This window comes from Chiroxiphia lanceolata, chromosome Z (assembly GCF_009829145.1).
Source record: "Chiroxiphia lanceolata isolate bChiLan1 chromosome Z, bChiLan1.pri, whole genome shotgun sequence".
In the NCBI taxonomy this organism is placed as follows: domain Eukaryota; kingdom Metazoa; phylum Chordata; class Aves; order Passeriformes; family Pipridae; genus Chiroxiphia; species Chiroxiphia lanceolata.
The window spans coordinates 53,313,844-53,334,507 of record NC_045671.1 but is presented as its reverse complement, the minus strand read 5'-3'; the positions used below and the strand labels follow the sequence as shown (position 1 = coordinate 53,334,507).

At 37.6% G+C, this 20,664-nt stretch overlaps 1 protein-coding gene across 5 annotated transcripts in view; it reads left to right on the top strand.

Annotated features, from left to right (window-relative positions):
* The window catches only part of PCSK5 (proprotein convertase subtilisin/kexin type 5), a 250,123-nt gene that overhangs the window by 108,659 nt on the left and 120,800 nt on the right, over positions 1–20,664 (top strand). For all 5 annotated transcript variants that reach the window (XM_032675833.1, XM_032675835.1, XM_032675834.1 and 2 more), the window contains 2 exons: positions 9,157–9,369; positions 16,048–16,148. In XM_032675833.1, coding sequence (XP_032531724.1) covers positions 9,157–9,369; positions 16,048–16,148 — 314 coding nt within the window. The remainder of the gene's footprint in view (positions 1–9,156; positions 9,370–16,047; positions 16,149–20,664) is intronic.

The window sequence follows — 20,664 nt, the reverse complement described above, 5'->3', positions numbered from 1 at the left end:
TCAAGCACTAATTATAGCTCTGTGGGGAATATCTTGGAGCTGTTTAGGCTGTCTTTCCATTGAAGAGTAAAGTAAAAAATACACAACATGAAGGCTACATATCAAATTGTTCCACTGATATATCCCAGAAATTATTGTGTTAATGGGTAGGTGCTTGTGGTCATTCAGTATGGATTTTTTTATACTCAGGTTAAGATATTTTCCCACTTCAGTATTTAAAAGGTATCATATCCTATGACCTAATAAAATACATTTTTCCTTTTTTAACCTGATTAATTATTTTGTCTTTCATTTTCTTATTTAAAAGAAGTAGCCAAAACCTTACTTTTCTGAGCAACCACTTGCTTTTTCAACAAAATACCTACTTTTTGTAAATAGTAATATAGTTTTGCATTTTATATATATTATGTGTATATTTATTGCTGTGTTCCAGCAATAGGAAATACTTCTTTACTTCCTAGTTTCCCTAAGAGTAAAAACATGACAGCTAATATGAAAACATAGGTCTCATTTTTGGACATTCCCTCAAACATGTATCTTTATTAATGCACATCTGTTTGGCTTATTACTGATTTCCTCATAAATACCATAGTTGTGCTTTTTTAGTTATTTGATGCACAAACATGAATTTTTTCTGAGAGTGTGGATACCTCAGCTGAATTAATGGCCTCAGAAATGTCTCCTTTTGTTCATAAATTTTTAGTTCTAATACCCAAGGAGACTGGTTTTTTAAAAAAAAAAAAATCTCTTTGGCTGGCTTCTGGTAGCACTTCATAATTGCTGGCATGGACTTTCAGCTTTGCATTGTCTGTTTCAGAGGGATTCCTCCTTTCAAGTTCAGTGCTGTGCAATCTACAGCAGAGTCTTTTAAGAGTGGTGTGCCAGACTACTTTTCATTTCCAGGTTAGAGGTTAAATGGACTGGAGGAGCTAAATATAACAGGAGCTAGGAGTTGCTGTTTGTCAAAAGCAAAACACTGACAGTCAATGGCTTGGCAGCATTGTGTCTCTACACAGGGCGGCAGTGTCCAGCTCCCAGGGAGTACAGAAATCTAGAAGCAAGGAGATGATGCCTCTCACAGGTGAATTTCTCAGGATGCTGTGATCCTTGGTGCCTTGACCTACAGTAATTGTACTATGCTGAACCCAAAATCATGTCTGTATAGTAGGCTTTTTAGGTCTCCAGAATACTGGCCTCTGTTTTGCACATTCAGTTATGAACATTTCCTCTTTAGGAATTAGTTTTTAAGGAAGAGGTCATACTATGGGCTACTTTTTCCAGTTTCCACTTCAGTATAGATTTCACTTCCTGGCAGTAGTTTTTGTTCTTGGAAACATTAAGTAATTTTAGAACAGTATTGGGGAGAATAGAGGAAATTAAATGTTTAGGTTCTAGGTGTGGATAGAATGTCTTTCATTCTCTCTGCATTTTATGTTTTCATTATTTGTTTTCTGCCCATGGGTGTACAGTTTCCAGCATATTAATGCCAAATTGTGTCTCCCTGTCTGCAACCCTTGTAACTCTAATTACTCCAGGTCAGTGGTTCTGTCCTTTGTCTTTCCTACTCCTTCATATTTTCTTCCTTGTCCCTTTGTAAATTTGATCACTTCTGTTAAGACAGCGGTTGACCTCATACGTGGGGAGACTTATTGGGGCATTTGATTCCTGGGCAGGAAGTAATCAGGATTCAAGGGTGGATTAAGGCAACTTGACTTGTAAAGCACTAAACAAACGTAGAGTCTAAGCTATATGAAATACTGTGGTTGAAACTTAGTCCACTGGCTCAAATTACATCTTGTGGATGGAAACTGTTTTTATTAGATGGAAGCAACTCGATTGTCTTTAGATGATTGTCTTTAGATGAACGTGTGAAGACCTCTACATTATAAAGGTTCCTGCCAGTACCACTAAGGCATTCACTCATAAAGGCATATGTGGTTTATATGTATGCACATACACAAACACACACACATGCACTTGGAATGGGGGGCTGGTCTTCTAATAATATTGGAAATTCTGCAGATGTCATTATGAACATGTTCATACTGGCTCTGATTCTTGGCAGTCTTAACACATCCATGCTGGTGAACTGGAAAAAAACCCAAAAAACTTTTGTATCACTTACCTGCTTGCAACACGCTGACCAAGGAAAAGGAGGCATTAGCAGAAAAAAAAGCCAGAATGCCCCAGGATTGTTCTGTCATGCTTTTACAAGTGCAATTTCTGTCTTGGGGCCTCTTTGTCAAAGACCTGATGAGTCCATTTCATTTAAGATCAGCTGTCTGTTGAGCACACTGGCTTTACCCAGAAAATGCCCTAGAAAATTGAACTGTGGCTGGGTCAATAGCAAGCCATAGTTGTCAGTGAAAGACTTTTTCTTTTGCATAATGGAATAGATTATTTTTTTTTTAATTATCTGACATTTTATGCAATTTAAGAAAGCAAACAAAACAAAAGGAAAACATTTCACAGTGGTCTAATTGTTGTGCTGACAAGCACAAATGCAGTTATGCAGAGTTTATAAGAGAGAGTCCCTAGCTATCGTTGCAAATGGAAGAGCAGAAACAGATCTATACCTAGAGGAAGAAGCAATGTGTTTTTAACATCATGGGACACAGTGAGCATACTTTGCTGAACATCCAGTCAGCCCTGGTCTGTGCCTCTTTGGTAGTTCACTAATTCTTAGTTTTGCTCGAGGTCTACCAGTATGGTTTGTAAATGCACCTTTGCTTTTGAGTAATAAATGATGCATGGCTTCTTGGCAGCTCAAGGCTTGACTTTTCATTGTGACACCCTTGGGCATCTGGCAAATGACTGATGACAGATTTAGATAAACAGTAAAAGCTACATAGTACCTTGCATGTCTGTTTGTGTTAACTTTGTAACGCAGTCCAAATGTTATTTAACTTCATTTATTTAAAGGAGACCAACTGGGAATGACATAAAGTAGGACAGCTGATGCTGTTGCTCTATTTTCTTGTTTGGCATAGTTGCTAACAAGTTTTTATTTTCCTAAGCATGACTAGGTCTAATGAACTAAAGCAGAGTGTTTGGAAACAGAGAGAAAGGAGAAACCAAATGGTAGGCAGTAAATGTAAACTAGAATTTATTTACTGGACATATTATTTTAGTTGGGTTCATAGAATCATGGAATCATAGCATTATCAAGGGTGGAATATTGCCTGAAATTGAATAAATAATTTTCTAGACAATGTTAGTATAGAAAGATAAAAAAGTAGCTCTTTAATAAAACATCCTCGGTGCACAAAGATAGCATATGCACACACACAGACACAGGTGTTATGAACTTAAAGTATCATCTAATTGAAATATCTAACTATTACCTCATGGGGATACACGCAGCCTGAAAATTATCTGTCCACCAGATTCTCCTGCAGGCTCATCCCAGAATTGGATTGGTGGTCCCAAGACCCCATATCTGCCTCCCACAAAAGTCTTCATCAACTCTCTCTGTCCTGTTTGGCCCTCTTTCAAGGATTCTGGGCCTTCTCTGATAGGTTTGACTCCTTTATATCAAGCAGTGTGCCTCTTGTGTCTTATTCTAAGAACATTTTATATAGATAAAATATTCTTTACCTTGCTACAGTCTTTGTCCGTTGGAATTCTTGACAAGAAATATTAAACAAAATTTCAGGAATCTAGTACAAAGGTACTTAGCTAAAGTGCTACTAAAAGTGCTAAAAGAGTTATACTAAAATCGTAGCTTTTAAGGCATCAGAAAGACATTCAAGATCATCCAGTCCAACTGTCCACCCACCACTATCGCTGTAACCTGTAAAACATATCACTCAGCGCCAAATCCAGATGCCTCTTGAACGCAAGTGTTATTTTTAAGGCTGCCATTTGCTTTGACAAATAGCTTCTAGGAACAAGATGTTTAGCATGTTTTCTAGTCTGAAGGTAATGCTGCTGCTTTCTGTGAACCGCTGCAGTGTTATACGTGCAATATTGCAGTGCATTAGAGGACTGGGCTTTGTGACATTCAGAACAAGTGGTGGATCAATCTAGCAGAAAAGATTCAATTATGTGCAGATATGGGTGATCACAAAGGATTCTATGAGGCTTTGAAAACAGCATACGGGCCTACATATCAGGTCCAAAGCCCTCTACTCAGCAGAGATGGTCAGGTGTTTCACACAGATAAAATCTCCATTCTGAATCATTGGTTTGAACACTTTCAGACTCTTTTCAGTACCAGCCGTGTAGTTCAAGACTCAGCAATTCAGTCCATCACACAACAACCGCTCAAGAGTGAATTGGATATTGCCCCCACTTTGGGAGAAACTCTTAAGGCCATACAGCAGGTGAAAACTGGCAAGGCAGCTGGGGTTGATGGAATTCCACCTGAAGTCTGGAAACATGGGGGCCAAGAATTCCATGCTAAATTTCACGAATTTGTGGTGCGCTGTTGGGAACCAGGCAAACTACCATCAGACCTTTGTGATGCAGTCATCATCACCTCGTATAAGAAGAAAGGAGATAAATCAGACTGTTCAAATTACCGTGGTATTACTCTGCTCTCCATTGCTGGTGAAATCCTGGCAAGAATACTTTTGAACAGTAATACCCACAATAGCAGAAGAACTTCTACCTGAAAGCCAATGTGGTTTCAGAGCCAACAGGAGTACCACAGACATGGTATTTGTTCTCAGACAACTGCAAGAGAAGTGTAGAGAACAGAACAAAGGTCTCTATGTAACCTTTGTTGATCTCACCAAGGCTTTTGATACTGTGAGCAGAAAAGGTTTGTGGCATATTTTGGAATGTTTAGGATGTCCCCCCAAGTTCCTTAAAATGATCATCTCACTCCATGAGGATCAGCACAGCCAAGTCAGATATGGTGATGCACTTTCTGAGCCCTTTCTAATAACCAGTGATGTGAAACAAGGCTGTGTTCTTGCACCAACCCTATTCACAATCTTATTCAGCATGATGCTCCAAAGGACCACGGCAGACCTCAATGAAGAAGGTGGTGTCTACATTCGATACCGTACTGATGGAAGCCTATTCAACCTAAGGCGTCTGAAGGCCCACACTAAGACCTTAAACCATCTTGTCTGGGAGCTGCTTTACACTGACGACGACGCCCTCATCGCCCACACAGAAGCAGCTCTGCAGCGTTTAACATTCTGCTTTGCTGAAGCTGCTGAGCTTTTTGGGCTGGAAGTCACCTTAAAGAAGACAGATGTTTTCTATCAACCTGCACCTCAGGAAGTCTTCCATCATCCCCATATCACCATTGGCCAGTCAGAGCTCAAATCAGTCCAGCAGTTTAATTACCTAGGTAGCATCATCTCCTTGGACGGTAAGATTGACGGAGAGATAGACAACAGGTTAGCAAAGGCATATAGAGCATTCGGAAAATTCCATAAAAGAGTCTGGCAAAATAAACACTTGAAGAAAAGTACAAAGATCAGTGTTTACAGAGCCATGGTGCTGTCTCCTCTTTTATATGGATCCGAATCGTGGGTCATTTACCGCCACCACCTATGACTCTTAGAACGCTTCCATCAATGCTGCCTCTGTACAATCCTAAACATCCACTGGTCAGATTATGTGACCAATACATCTGTTCTAGAACAAGCAGCAGTTACGAGTATTGAGGCCATGTGGGAAGCATGATTTAATTTCAAGAGGTGATGGGATGGAACCAAAATAAAACCAGTAAAAATCAAGCAGGATCACATAAAAAAGTAACAAACCAACATATTATTAGGGTACTCCTCCATCCTATTCCTCAAAAACATCAGAGAGGCCTATCTTCTGTCTCCCTGATCTGCTGGTGCAATAAATCGGTGAATATGTGTGAAATAATTTTTCCATTTACCCTTCCTTTAGTCTGTTTCATCAAATGTTTTCAGAATGGTAGCGTAAGATTTGCAAAGGGTATGAGCTGCTTGTAGAATGAAAGAAAAGTGGTTCATAAAAGAGGCCCGTGCAGTTGCAAATCACATCCCACTGGCTTTGGGAGGCTCTGAATTGGACCTTGCTAGCTGGAAAAAGCAGGGAGAACCCCAAATGGAAAGAGGGTTTTGATTTGACAAGTTCATAATGTTGGGAAGTAGAGCTGTAACATCATCAAGGTTGTCTTAAAAAAAAATTAAAAAAACACAAAAAGTGTTGCTATTTTGCAACTTTTGTTGATGCAGTAGCCAAGACTAGCTAAAGGAAATGATAAACAATGAAATATTCAGATAGATTTTGTCTGAAGAATGTGGATTTCATTGTACATATAACTTGGCATTCTGAGATTTTTTTTCACTGCTTGAAATTTTTTTTTTAATGAAAATTTGCATTTTAGAGACATAACCTTATGTAAATACTAGCCAGAAGAAATTACTATTTTACTTAGTTTGCTTGAAAGAAGAGTCCAGGTATTATACTTTCACTAAACTCACAAATTATCTCCATGATATTTGAAAAGTCATGGCTGTCAGGTGAAGGCCCAGGTGACTGGAAAAAGGGAAACGTTGTACCCATCTTCAAAAAAGGTAGAAAGGAGGACTCTCGGAACTACTGACTTGTCAGCCTCACCTCTGTGCCTGAGAAGATTGTGGAACAGATCCTCCTAGAACAATGCTGAGGCACATGCAGGACAGGGAGGTGATTTGGGACAGCCAACATGGCTTCACAAAGGGCAAGTCCTGCCTGACCAACCTAGTGACCACCTATGTGTCTACATAGGTGACTGAGTGACTGCATCACTATTGAGTGACTACATCAGTGGACAAGGGAAGGGTTACAGATGTCATTTACCAGGACTTCTGTAACGCCTTTGGCCTGGTCCCCCACAGCATCCTTCTCTCTAGATTGGAGAGAGATGGATTTGATGACTGTTAGATGGATAAGAAAGTGGTTGGACAGTCACATCCAGAGGATAGTGGTCAACGTCTTGGAGTCACGATGGACATCAGTGACAAGTGGTGTTCCTCAGGAGTTCATATATATTGCGACCAGTGTTTTTTAATATCTTCATTACAAGATATGAGGAATCAAGTGCTCCTTCAGCATATGTGCAAATGGCGTCAAGCTGAGTGGTACAGTTGAAACACCTGAAGGACAGGATGCCATTCAGAGGGGCGTGGACAAGCTCAAGAAATGGGTCAATAGGAATCTCATGAGGTTTAATAAGACCAAGTGCAAGGTGCTGCACCTGGGTCAGGGTGCAGCATGTCAATACAGGTTGGGGAATGAACAGATTGAAAGCAGCCCCGCTAAGAAAGACTTGGGGGTGTAGGTGAATGAGAGGTTGGACATGAGCCAGCACTGTGCACTTGCAGCCCAGAAAACCAGCTATATCCTGGGCTGCATAAACAGCCGCGTGGCCAGCAGGTCAAGAGAGGTGATTCTATTCCTCTTCTCCACTCTAGTGAAGCCCCACCTGGAGTGCTGCATCCAGCTCTAGGCCCCCAGTGCAGGAAGATCATTGACCTGTTGGAGCAGGTCTGGGGGGAAGGCTACCAAGATGATTAGAGGGATGAAGCACATCTCCTTTGAGAAAAAGCTGAGAAAATTGGTTTCGTTCAGCCTGAAAAAGAGAAGGTGACCTAATTGCAGCCTGAAGAAAAATGAAGAGGGAGTTTTTACAAGAGTATGTAGTGACAGGACAAGATGGAATGGTTTCAAACTGAAAGACAGTAGGTTTAGATTAAATATTAAGAAAAAATTATTTACTGTGAGGGGTCTGAGGCACTGAACAGGTTGTCTAGAGAAGTTGTGGACATCCCATCCATGGAAGTGTTCGAGGCCAGACTGGATAGGGCTCTGAGTAACCTGGTCCAGTGAAAGGTGTGTCTGTCCATTGGAGAGAGGCTGGGACGTTAATAGTAGATTAATAAATTCATCTGTGTTTGAGCCTGGACTGTGAAGTATGACAGTTTTTTTCTTAATTAATTCTTGATGTCGGTTCAGTTATACTCAGCACAGAAAGCCTTAGCAAAACCCCTCTGAGCATTTAGATTGAATTAATTTTTGATTTGTGCAAGAAGTTGTTTTATGCCTTATTTTATCATGGGCCCATAGTGGTGGGCTTATCCAAAAGCCAGGCAGATGCAACATGATGAGTTGCAAGCACATGAGGTCTAGATGAGACTGTTAGCACACTTGTAGATGTACCATGCTTTGCAAGAGTGTCTTGTAAGAAAGGGTGACACTATTTAGCTTAATCAAAAATAAGTTAGTGCTGATAATTAATCATACAGTTGCATGAATCTGAATTTCATTCACTGCCATGAAATATGTAAATATAAATAAGGAAAAACCCAATTAACCATATATCAATTCTTGTATATCAACGATACATGTTACTGATCACCTTCACTTTTCATGTCAATACCTGTATAAGAGTATTAGCACCACTAAAATGTTTTGATTCCTTTGTACACTATATAACTTTGTATATTAAGAAAATGTCAAGGGGAGATTACCTATTTTAAATTATGAATATGCCTAATTAACTTGAAATAACTTGAAATAACATGCTGAACTAATGATCTAGTGCTTCATTAGAATAGATTTATAAGAATTAGTTTTGTCCATTCTTGTTTATATGTTGTGTTGTGCATTTAGCAGTCATAATGGACTAGGTGGGTTGGACTAGGTACCTGAGGTCCCTTCCCATCTCAGGTATTCTATGATTCTGTGATTTATAGTGTGTGTGAAAAAATGGTGCTGTGATTCACAGTATATAATGTTACCCAAAAAACCCAGTGCCTCAGGCAACCCAAGAAGAAACAGCTGAGAGCATCCTAATAAATAAGAAGTATCGTGCATTATGAAGAGGTTTTGTTTCAAGTATGGTATTTATTTTCCTTTTTGCAACACAGTATGATATTCTAATGCTTCATCTGAGTTTTCAGCACCTCTTTCACATTGGAATAGCATAGATGCAGACCAACAAACAAACACTGTATAAAAGTTGCTTGTAAAGCTGTGTTCATACCACTCATTTTCTGAATTTTTCTAATGTCTGATTCTGAACTCTGCTAAATCCTGTTTTCATTTCAGATTCTTCTCAGTGAAATTGCTTATTTTCTTTTTCTCATGAGATGCCTTTTTGGGGGAAAAGACCTGTCTATTAAGCAGTTGAGAGGGAAGAGAATTATTGATCAAATCTTTTTTACTGTTTCCGAACAGGGTCGAAGAGGCTTAGGTTCAGTTTTTGTTTGGGCATCTGGAAATGGTGGAAGAAGTCGAGACCACTGCTCCTGTGATGGCTACACCAATAGCATCTACACTATTTCAATAAGCAGCACAGCTGAAAGTGGGAAGAAGCCATGGTATCTGGAAGAATGTGCATCCACACTGGCTACAACATACAGCAGCGGGGAATCCTATGACAGGAAAATAGTATGGGGTTTAATTATTTTCTTTAATGTGTATGTGATTATGTTTGTTCAGTGACTTTGGAGGGAGAGAGAGAAAGAGAAATAATTTGTAATAATATCCTCTGTCTTAAATCCAGTTATCAATAGTTTTCAGATTTTACACTCATGATATTAACAGTTTGTCTACATACCCCTCTATTTTCTCAGATTTATTGTGATCCAGCATCATTCCTCTTTTACATTCAGTGATGGTAATTTGCTCGTATTGCTGTCTATTCTGGCAGAAATATATTGTAAGGAAAATTAACTCAGTGCTCATCTTTCCTGTGTTGTTCCTCATGTCATTCCTAAGCAGTCAGCATCCATTTTCCCTAACGTACTCATCTTTGCCGGAAAAAAGCAAATTGTTTTACTTCTGTTTGATAATCTTTTGATACCATTAGTATTTGTACACTGTATCTGCCTTTGCAAAATGAGCACATTCAGTATAATTTCCAGTATTCAACATACTAATCCTTTTAACCTTTTAAACCCTTGTAATGAGGCAGATGAGGTTTGCTAATGTTTTCCTCTTCCCTGCTTATTTATTCTAGTGTTTAACTTACAGAACTTAATTACTGCAGAAGATTGAGGGATTTGAAGGTTTTTTTTTTTCTCCATATGTTTTCTTAAGTATTCATCTAACATTGCCTTCTTTCTGGTCCTTAGCAGATTCCTCTCTTGGTGTCAGTGAAGAGTTAAAAATATTTACCACTATGTTTTGTTAATACTGTCTGCCTTGTCTTTCAAGGATTCTGAGATGCTGGCCATCTGTTCTTGGATTCTTCCTTATTTGCAGATTATCTAATTTTTGTTTTAAACTTGTTCTGAGGTACTTTGTTCCAGTAATTTTTCTGTTTGTTACTTGCTTCTCTTCACTGAAACCTTATCTTTCTCTTCCTGGCATGTTTCTTGTTCTCTCTGATAAATAGTAAAGAAAAAAAATTACTGTGTCTCCTAGGAGTTCTCACTTCTGAGATTAAATTCTCTTCACTCTCCTTTAAAAGACTTTCACTAACATCTTCATGTTTAAGTGATAGTAATGCAGTGTAAGGTGAACTGAAGCAATTGCATTACTCCACCCTGAGCTCTTACTTAGCCAGGTCTGTAGGACTTCCCTGAGTCCGTCAAATCCAGCAGTTGCTATCACCTCAACAATAACTTTCTCAAATACAATCAGTCTTGCTTTCAAAGGTTTCAGTGACAGAAAATCCACTTAAATTTAGGGCAAGTGGTTTTAATTACCCATTGCCATTAAAAAAATTCTCATTTGTTCTCTGAGCTCCTCTAACTTCTATTTCTTAGCATTTGATGTCACTGATTTTATTGCTAGTGTGAAAACCACTCCAATTGTCTACTGTCTTCTCTCTGCCCATGTAGCCTGAACGATTAATCACTTTTAATAACTTTTAATAACTGTCTTGCATCATTCTATGTAAGATATGTTTTCTTTGACCATCCAGACTGGACACACCAGTCAGGTAGTATTGAGTGACAAAAGCACTGTGTCTGTGAGTTAAAAGGATTAGTATGTTGAATATTGGAAAGTATATTGAATGCACTCATTTTGCAGAGAGAGATACAGAGTAAAATTACTGATGGTATCAACAGATATCTGTGAGAAGTCAGGGGGGGGGTTGTGGATTTTGTTTGTTTGTTTGTTTTTTGTCACATAACTCAGAACAAACTCCAATATCATGTAAGATTCTATAGTGTAATAGTGAAGAAATACCTATGCAAGATTGAGGGACAGTGGATGGTTATGATGGTCTAGTGTCATGTTCCACAGTTCCTTCCTATCTTTCCTTGCAGTTCTTTAGTTGAGTATCTTCCTTTTTCTTTCCTTCTGTGTTATTCTGTCCAATATGTGCGGAATGTATTATAAGGTAAATGAACAAACAGTGAGCAAACGTTAGGAACTCATTGTGTGGACTAAAAATTCTTATAAAAATTATTTTGATTAATAGATCACGCACACTTTTATAACCACACAAACGAGTTTTTTTCTTTTTTCATTGCTACCCATTTTTGAAAATTGCTTGCTACAAATATAGAATGTAATTTTAGAAGTTTTCCTAGTCTGGAGTTCTAATTTTGTCTTCTGCAATGATAGCTTGAAATATTTTAAGCTAACAATTACAGTTAAACACACACTGATGTTACCGTCTTGCAAGAGTTCCTTGTTGTTCAGGGATGGTACTCCAAATACACTTGACTTATGCTGTACTGAATTTTATTGCAGTAACAATTAGCCCCTTATGAACCAAGTTTCCACCCTTTCTGTATATTGAAATGCCCAAAGCATACAAACATTTCAAAGATGCAGATACATGTATGGCTTTCACACAGACTCTCAGAGAAAAGAATTAGAATTACTTTTGAGTGTTTTCAAGTGCAGCTGCCAAATGCTGGCATAGGTATAGGTGTAGAAACTCACAGTCTGGGACACAGGCAAATTAACAGTAGGTAAAGACTATAAAATTATACTTCTTTATAGATGTTATTTCTCATAACTCAGTGAGTGCAGAAGTATTGGCTAATAGTATGGAGTTGTCAAGGTATTTTTCCTATTATTCTCTTCTCTACCACTTTGAATATCATAGGATAATGCTGGAAGATAGCTTCCCCACTCTAGACCATGTAGCTAGGATAGGTTAAGTACCACCTAGTATAGTTATTTGTATGGTTCTTTCACTTATCAAGCATATTGCACAAATGCATTTCCTTTGAATTCCTTTTTCAAATTATTTCCTTAAACACTAAGGATTTTACATATGAAAGTCCCTCACAGATATAATTCATAAGCCTATAATTCAGACTTAACTGCTGAAAATAACCTGTCCACCTGTTTTGTTGTTTTGTGATAAATGCCAATTCATCTACTGATTTTCTTTCTCTTCTAAGTTATATTTTTTCCTTGCTGACTAACTGCCACTCTAAGCAGAACTCAAAACTGAAACAATGAAAAAAACCAAACCAGTCTCCTGCCAGTTCTTAAAACACAAAAGCCTGCTCTCCTTCAGAAATTCACTCAGGTTATCAAGGTATGCACAAGATATACACAGAATATCATGTGGCACCTTCAGTTTTAAGTATATATGGACACACAAGCTATATAGAATGAACAGTAAGTACATTTTTGTTAAAGCCTTTTCACTTCTGGGAACATAGATTCATAGAAATCAACGTGTCTTGAAGAACTGTAGCAGAAAGTAGAAGATTATTCAATTGGATCAAAAAACTCATGTCATGAAATAGGAAATAGCAAGAAATGCAGAGGCTTGGGAGGGGACGAGTGAGCATGTCCTCTGCTAGGGGAAATCCAATTTTTGACCTTCATTATTAACCTCTCAGTCAGTGAAACTATGGAAAGAGTGGTGATACAACCTTAATAATGACTATACAGAAATGGTATCTCCTTAGTTCTCCAGACCAAGTTGCTTCTATAAAACCGTTACATTGTCTAGAGTTTTTCCTTTAATAAATGTCTAGTTTTTCTGAAAGCTTTGTTCTACTGCCTATGGGAGTGCATTGTGATGATTCATATAATTTTTGTCTTCCTTTCATCAGCATGTCTGTCTGAGGTTGTTAATTTCATGTTGATTAAACTAGGCAGTACCAGAAACATTGTCATTGTCTTCAGTGAAACCTGGTTGATTCAACTGATTTAGAAGTGGATATAACTCATGCCCCTAGAAATATTGCATGGATTTTCTTGGGCGGTTTAATCAGCATTTTCCCTGATCAGCAATTGTTACAAAGGTACTTCAAGCATACATTCGTGTTATACTCAACAAAAGATTAAAAACTTTCTCCTTCTGCCCACACTATTGATCAGAATGACTGCTAGTACACACTAATGACAGCTTCATGGTGCTGTCAAACACCACGTCCTTTTATTGAGGTTATAATGTTGCTATCATGTTGTCTGGGAATTTGGGGCACCATTTTTCTTCTGGAAACTTGCTCACCTGTTGGTGGTCCAGTACTCACTTTTCTTGGGATGAATGCAGCAGTTCTCTGACAGTGAATCCACAGTGCTGAAAAACATGTCTTGGATCTTGGAGGTAGTTTACACCCAAACATCTCAGCTCGTTTCAGTAACTTTCCTTTGAATTAGCTCAAATGGGATTTCTGCTTACAAAGCTTTCCCTACCCGTTTTCTGCTGAAATATTTGCTCAAAGAGAGATCAGGGTCTGTAGTTCAAATTGCTGCCACAGCTTCTGTTTAGAACATAAGGGAAAATGCTACCAAATAAAGACATGTCGTGGATTATTGTGCTTGATATCTGTAGTGACAGGACAGTGAAATCACTCTGGAAGTATGCTCTCCCAGAGGATGAGAAACTAATATAGCAAAATTTGGTATGTGTTTCAGTGTAGTGAGAGAGGCTGTCCCTTAGGGAAAAGCTGCTGAAAGAGTACTTTTCCCTGCCTGAGGTCCTGTAGGCTTTACTGTCCTCTAGTCCTCCAAGAAAAGCACCTGCTGCACCACTTTTATGCAGGGAACAGAGTACTAGGATACAAAAGCCACAGGCATGTGTTAATCGCTTTTTCTGCCCTCTCTTTTTCCTGGCTTTCCTTCTGGTCCTCACCACAACACTGGCCACTCTTTTTCCAAATGGGGTATCTGAATCACATATGTATCTCTGTATGGGTGCATGTCATCCTCTAGTTCTTGAACATGTCAATCCCACCTGCAAAAGCACTACTTGGATTTGCAATGCATTGTTAGGACTGTTCCTGCTGCAGTTTCATCTCTTAATGTTGTCAGGGCATTTATGGTATTTGCATGGATAAGGCTTTTCCAAACACTGTTAATTTTCATTGTCTAAATTAATACACATTCAATAGGCAAGAAGGGAAGGGATAAAGAAATTATAGAAATATTTTCTTTATGAGGTTCCAACTTTTAGCTGATGACAGATAAAGAATTATTTATGAAGAATATTAAATAATAGGGGAAAAAAGGTTCTTTCTAGACTTTATTAGTCAAGAAATCTGGTCTCTGACAAGTTCGCTAATTTAAGGGTCTGACATTATAAATGCTTTAATCTGTCTTTTTCAATTTCTAGAAACTTTCATTTTATTTCACTTACTCACTACTCATTTTCAACAATCATTTCCTTGGTGCTGTTAGCTCCTTCTCTATTAGAAGTCTTTTGTGTTAGCTTGCATATGCTTACATTTTGTGAGAATTTTCAGCAGCCTTATACAAATCATGTAATATGTATGTTACTGAATATGACTAATGTAAAGTGTAGAACCTATAGCTCCTATATGCATTTGCTTATATTCTGCTGAGACAGGATGTAGATAATTTTTCAGATCATGTTTTGTGTATTTTGAGGTTTCAAAGCTGGATGGGCATTATCACATGCCTAGTGCTTTTTTGTGGTTTTTTGATCCTCCAGTCCTCTCCTCCCCCATCTTTGTGCATATCCGTATTGGAAATGGAACACGATACTGGTGAATTAAGACACAATAATTCTGTGTGCTTAGATAAGAAGCTGTGTAGCAACTTCTCCTCTGCCCCTCAGGCAGATGTTTTACATCTTGCAGTGACTGAAATTCTGAGAATAAGGTTTGGTGTCTCTCACTCTCCCACCTTCACGGAGGTTTCGGTGCTGTGGACTGCTGTCTTCTAGCAACTGTTCTCAAGTCTGTGTGGGTTTTGCTTAAGATTCTGTTAGGTAGTAGTGACTTCTTGCCTCTACTGCGTTGCCCTTGCTAGGAACCACTTCTTCAGGAAGACAAACATAGAGTAGAATTACTGTAGATTAACAGTTCCATCAAAGAAGCAGGATTTAGAGTAAACACATTTTTGGTTGTGATTTACTGTCTGACAGAAAGAATCTGTATAAAATTCATTATTAGATAGAAGCATCCTAAAACTTCAGTAGAAGACTGTGCCTCTAGTTAGTATTACACATCACAGTGTAGACATTCACTTAGATTACATAAAAAAATACAGGCCATCATATAATTATTTATACGTAATACATAGCAATTAAAAACTGAAAATATCTAATGGGCTGGTGATGGCTGGGCCAAATTTGTGATTACCATCAGCATTTTCCAATTAATTACTACTTAGTTTCATGTGATTTATTGCATAAGGCATGAAGGAATGATTAAACACGGTACTTAGCATGACCCCAGCTGTATTCTCTTGTGTTGCTTATTTCCAGTGTGATTTCTGGCAACCTAGTTAACCTCCATACCTCTTTTATAGTGTCTAAAATGGGCATAAGCAGTCTATATATAGGGAGTACTATAAGATTTAGTTCATTCCTGTTTGTAAGGCTCTTTGAGATTCTTGAAGTGTTCTATAAATCCAAGAGGGGCAGAGTTCTAACAGTGCAGTTTCAAACCCCTCTGCATGTTTTTCTAGTTTAAAAGTCTCTTTGTTGAGCATGCCATGAAAAAAAAAAAAGGTAACTTATGTTTTCAGAACAATATAGAGAACACCTCTCTGACTTCACAAGTGACTTCAAGCTGAGAACATGTAGCATCATGTATTCAGACACCTCTTTTTTTTCCTTTCCTTGCAATGAAAGAAGAAAATACCCTCCACATACATGTGACCTATACAAGCAAATAAAACCTGCTCTTATTTCTGAAGTTGTGTTCTAAATTTCACACATTCAATTTCTTCCAGATCACCACAGACCTGAGGCAGCGTTGCACAGACAGCCATACTGGAACTTCAGCCTCTGCACCTATGGCTGCAGGCATCATTGCCCTGGCACTGGAAGCAAAGTAAGATCTGAGTTGTACTCTGAAAAAAAAAAAATTAAACTTACAGAAGGATCTTTCTGATTTGTCCAGCACCATTATACAAAGGAACTCAAAGTGCTTTGGAAACTTTGTTATCATAATTTATGGTACCCTTCTGAGAGCAGGAAAGATCTCCATGCTTATTTCATATGCAGGAAGGCTAACACTGTGGAGGTGTCAACAGAGTACTCAGTGTTGAAGTAACTTGAAACATTGTTGAGCACAGGTGGTTTCCATTAAATGGTGTGTAGCATCCTCACAGTGTTGTAAAGGACCTCACAGTGCTACCCAGATCTGCTCTGCTCTGCAGGCTACTGTAGTTCACCTCCTACATTCATCAGCTTCCTCTTAGCAATTCTTGAACACTGAAGGAGGTTTTGGGATGATGTTAGGCTACCCTGATAATATAATATAAAAAGTAAAAATTCTCAACTTAATCATGCTCGCACAAGTCTGGTTTTTAACATGGGTTAAGTTCCTCAGCTCTAAAAACCATGGATAATGTAGTTCAGAAGACCTTTAACCTTTAGCTCAGGAACATTTCTGTCTTACAAACATTTTCTCAACTGCAGGATTTTGTTCTTTATGTCTAATATATATATCTTTAATGTACTTCATGGAGCAGCAAAAATATGGGAGATTTTTCAGGTAAATCTATATTTGAAAACCTTTTGCATTAGTTTGTGCTCTTTTGGATAAGATTTGCACGTTTAAGGTGGAATGCTCCACCCCAAATCCTACTCAAAATCAAGTGTTTCTAAGTACTAGGAGATAGATTCTATTAAATTCTGAAGAAAACTAGTTTCCTCTGGGAGCAACGAGTTCCTTTGAATGCAGTAAACAATTTGGACACAATGGTAATTTCAAATTGTATGTAATTTGTAACAGTAGAATTATGTTTCCATGTTTCATATTACTTTTTTGAAGACAGCTTGGCCCAATATTCAGCACAGAATACTTTTTTGGTTTTAGTTATAATAATAATAATAATAATAATAATAATAATAATAATAATAATAATAATAATAATAATAATAATAGTAATTTGTAATTGAAGACCTGACATAATCTTAAGTGGTGAAGCACTTGTGTCAATATAATTATTTTTTCTTAATACAGTCCTTAGAAACAAAGGTATTTTGAAAAGTCATAATGCTATTATGGGTTTTTTAATCTCTTCTTAATCTGTTTTAAAATAATTAAATTCATTCCAAACAATCTGGTGGTGGAGATAAGATTGCAAGTGTGTAGATTTCATTGCTGAATGTTTTTCTTACTATTTCTTAATGAACTGAGGTTGCTCATAAGTGGGTTTTTTAGGTGATATTTTGTATGCATTTTCTAACAAATTATTCTTGTAATTGAAAGTTTCATAAAGTTATAGCACTCAAGACATACTAACAAGCTATTTCTGATTGTGACATCTTAACACACACTAAGAAGCTTCCACTTTTTCTCTGTGAACTTTGGTGAATATACCAGTGGGAAATCTATGTTAGTGCCCATGGACTAGTATTTTTTTTCCAAATTAATAGTTGCTATGATAGGCACAAAGACAAGACTATTAAAGCTTCAAATGTGGTGGTAGAGACAAAATGTGCCAGTAACTAAATATCCTAGGCACTTTTTGTATTTTTAGTACTCTGTTCCATGATGCTAACAAGAGTTTCAGGGTGAAAATGTGTTGATTTTGCCTCCTTTCAGACTCTGTTCCATTTCATTATATGGAGGATTTTTATTCTTTTCTGTATCTTAACCTATGTATTTCAATAGATCCAAAGGAATTACATTAATAATATCACAAATGTGGTGTTATTCATATATATTCCATTCACTAACTTTTCTCTCCTATGTGTACTTAAAATATGCTGTTGCTGCTGCTGTCCACAGCCATTAAAGAAAATAAAATTGTTTTTAAAAGTTTAAAAAAAAAAAGAGAGAGAGAGAGAAACTAGGGAGAGAAATATTTCCTGGTTTCCCATGCCAGGTTTTTTTTTATTTAGGTTGGAGAAATTTTTGGTCTGTGAAGTTATAGATTATGAAGTAAGGCCTTTAATACTGCAGGGAGATCATATCATGATATATTGAATTTTAATGTCTGGGATTTGTTTATATGGAATCTATTCAGATTATTTTATGCAGTTTCTAAATGGCAATTCTTATTTATGTGATTTGAAATTTTGGAATGTATTTTTCACCTGTGATATCTGCCAAGTTAGGTGACCCTAACTAAATGCTGGAAATTAAAAGTATGCAAAAAGAAGCTTTGAAGCCATCTAAGCATTTTCTGCAGTACTTTTAAAATACATGGGATTTAAAGGACACATGAAATGGCAGCGTAGTGCAAGTGCTTACTGGAACCAGTTTGCATTCAAACAGACTTTGTATTTTTATGAACTCTTCCTTAAATTCCGTGTTAGTACCTGTACTAATGGCACTAAGTGCTTATATGAGATTTTTTTAAAAGAAAAGATGGAAAGGGGTTTTGCAAGTTTAATTACATTCTCCATACAGCAAGCTTCTTAAAAATTGTTGCACTTAGTCCTGAACATTTCTTGACTATGTTTGTAATAATGAATAGTTTCATTCCACTTTGTGCTGGAAAACACAATAAATTATACCATGGAAGGGTTTCAAGCCTATGAGGTCAGTTTTCCCCAGTAGCCAAGTTCTGTTCCTGGGAGACATCAGGAGTTGAACAGAGCACTGATATGGCCTGGATGTGAGTTAGAACAGCCAAGAGGTTGCTTCAACTCACATGCAAAGGTACATTAAACCAGTGGAAAATGAGCGAGGCAGATTTACACTACAACCTTCCACTTTCTTTCTTTGACAAGCCCCATATGGTAGGATTGGCAAATAGCTGATGGAGGATCTCTGGCTTTCCTACTAATTTGAACCCTCCCGTTAGCTGTTCCTTCCAGCTGGGATCTGCTCCCAAAATCCTGGTAACAAATTGTTTGGGGATGATGTTCTGCATGCTACCCCAATTTCTAATTATGTGAACACTTTTTTTTTTTTTTTTATCCAGTATTTGAGTATCAAATGACGTGTTTTTCTTCAGGAATGAAAGAATTGTAGCTGAGTTTCAGATTGTTTATTTGGAATCCCTGCAGGTGCAATACAGAGTTGTAGATAGACAACAATTGTCACTCAAAGACAGGTGCTATGAGTAAATGCTTGCTTGTGTATTGCAATTCTTAGTCATTACAAAATGTCAGATTTATCTAATTGTAAACCTGCAAATAAGTATAATCAATTTAGTCCACAGAAGCAGCAATGTTGTTACTAAAAATAAACTACTTGCATTACACAGTACCATCTACACTTGGTACCAGAAATACCTTTTCTCATTGATGAAAAGTTTGAATTCGGAATTTGGGGGAATCAGAGTCAGGAGAGACAGTATGCCCATATTTGTTCTATTGTTCTTCCTTTGAAGAAGCCAAATTTAAAAAAAAACAAAAACTGATGTTTCTTAAGACAGAAAAATACATTATACATCCCCAATTGAACTACGTGTTCCACTGTTTGTAAGCCAATGCATATTTTCCTACCCAAGGTATATAAACTACAGTTTCATGAGTAAGAATCAGCAGATGAAATGGAAGTGGTCTGCTGTGTTTCTGCTGCGTGGTACGCTCAGTGGTATGGCTTTGGAGAGAGTTTATTTTCTTCTATGACTCTCTTCACATGAGCAATATAGAATCATAGAATCATAGAATGGTTTGGGTTGGAAGGGATCTTAAAGATCATCTAGTTCCAAATCCCCCCAATGGGCAGAGACACCTTTCATTAGACAAGGTTGCTCAGAGCTCCATCCAGTCTGACCTTTACATTTTTGGAGTAGTTTGCTCTTAATACTGAAGTATCTGAAAAACATAACCATTAATAAATTCTGAATTTAGAACCTGTGTTGCTCTTGAGCTTTGACTACCTCTGAAAATTGCAGTTATTTGTTTCCCATTTTAAGGTCCTCTTTCCAGGTACATGTAAAGTTGCCAAAGAATAATCATTAGTGCTGAAATTTTCTATTTAACTTGCTATAAACATCTTTAAAGAAAATTCCATCCAGGCATTTCTTAAATTCAGTCTAGGCTAACAACAAATAATGTTTGATTGCAATAATTTTTAAGTTTGTCATTGAGATTGTCTGTGTTTGTGCTTTGGAGCAACAGCTAGAAATAAAACAAGTGGTTAGCCATTGTTCTGATGCCAGGGCAATGCCTTTAACTTTTAAAGGCTTTTCAAAAATCTCAGTTGACATTTTCTCAGTTGAGACTTTTAAGAGTTTGGCTATCCCCTGTAGTTTCTTGGCTCTCCAAGTGTTCCCCAGACCCAGCTTTTAGAGGCTTCTCTCTGAAGTTACTCTTGAGGTGCTGCTGGCTGTTCACCTTGAAAGCAGGGAGCCCATCTGCTTTTTTCTGTCACCATTCTAGCAGGAGGAAAATGAGGAAGGTGGAAGACAAGCAGTTTCACAGGACTGCAGTCTCCCTGA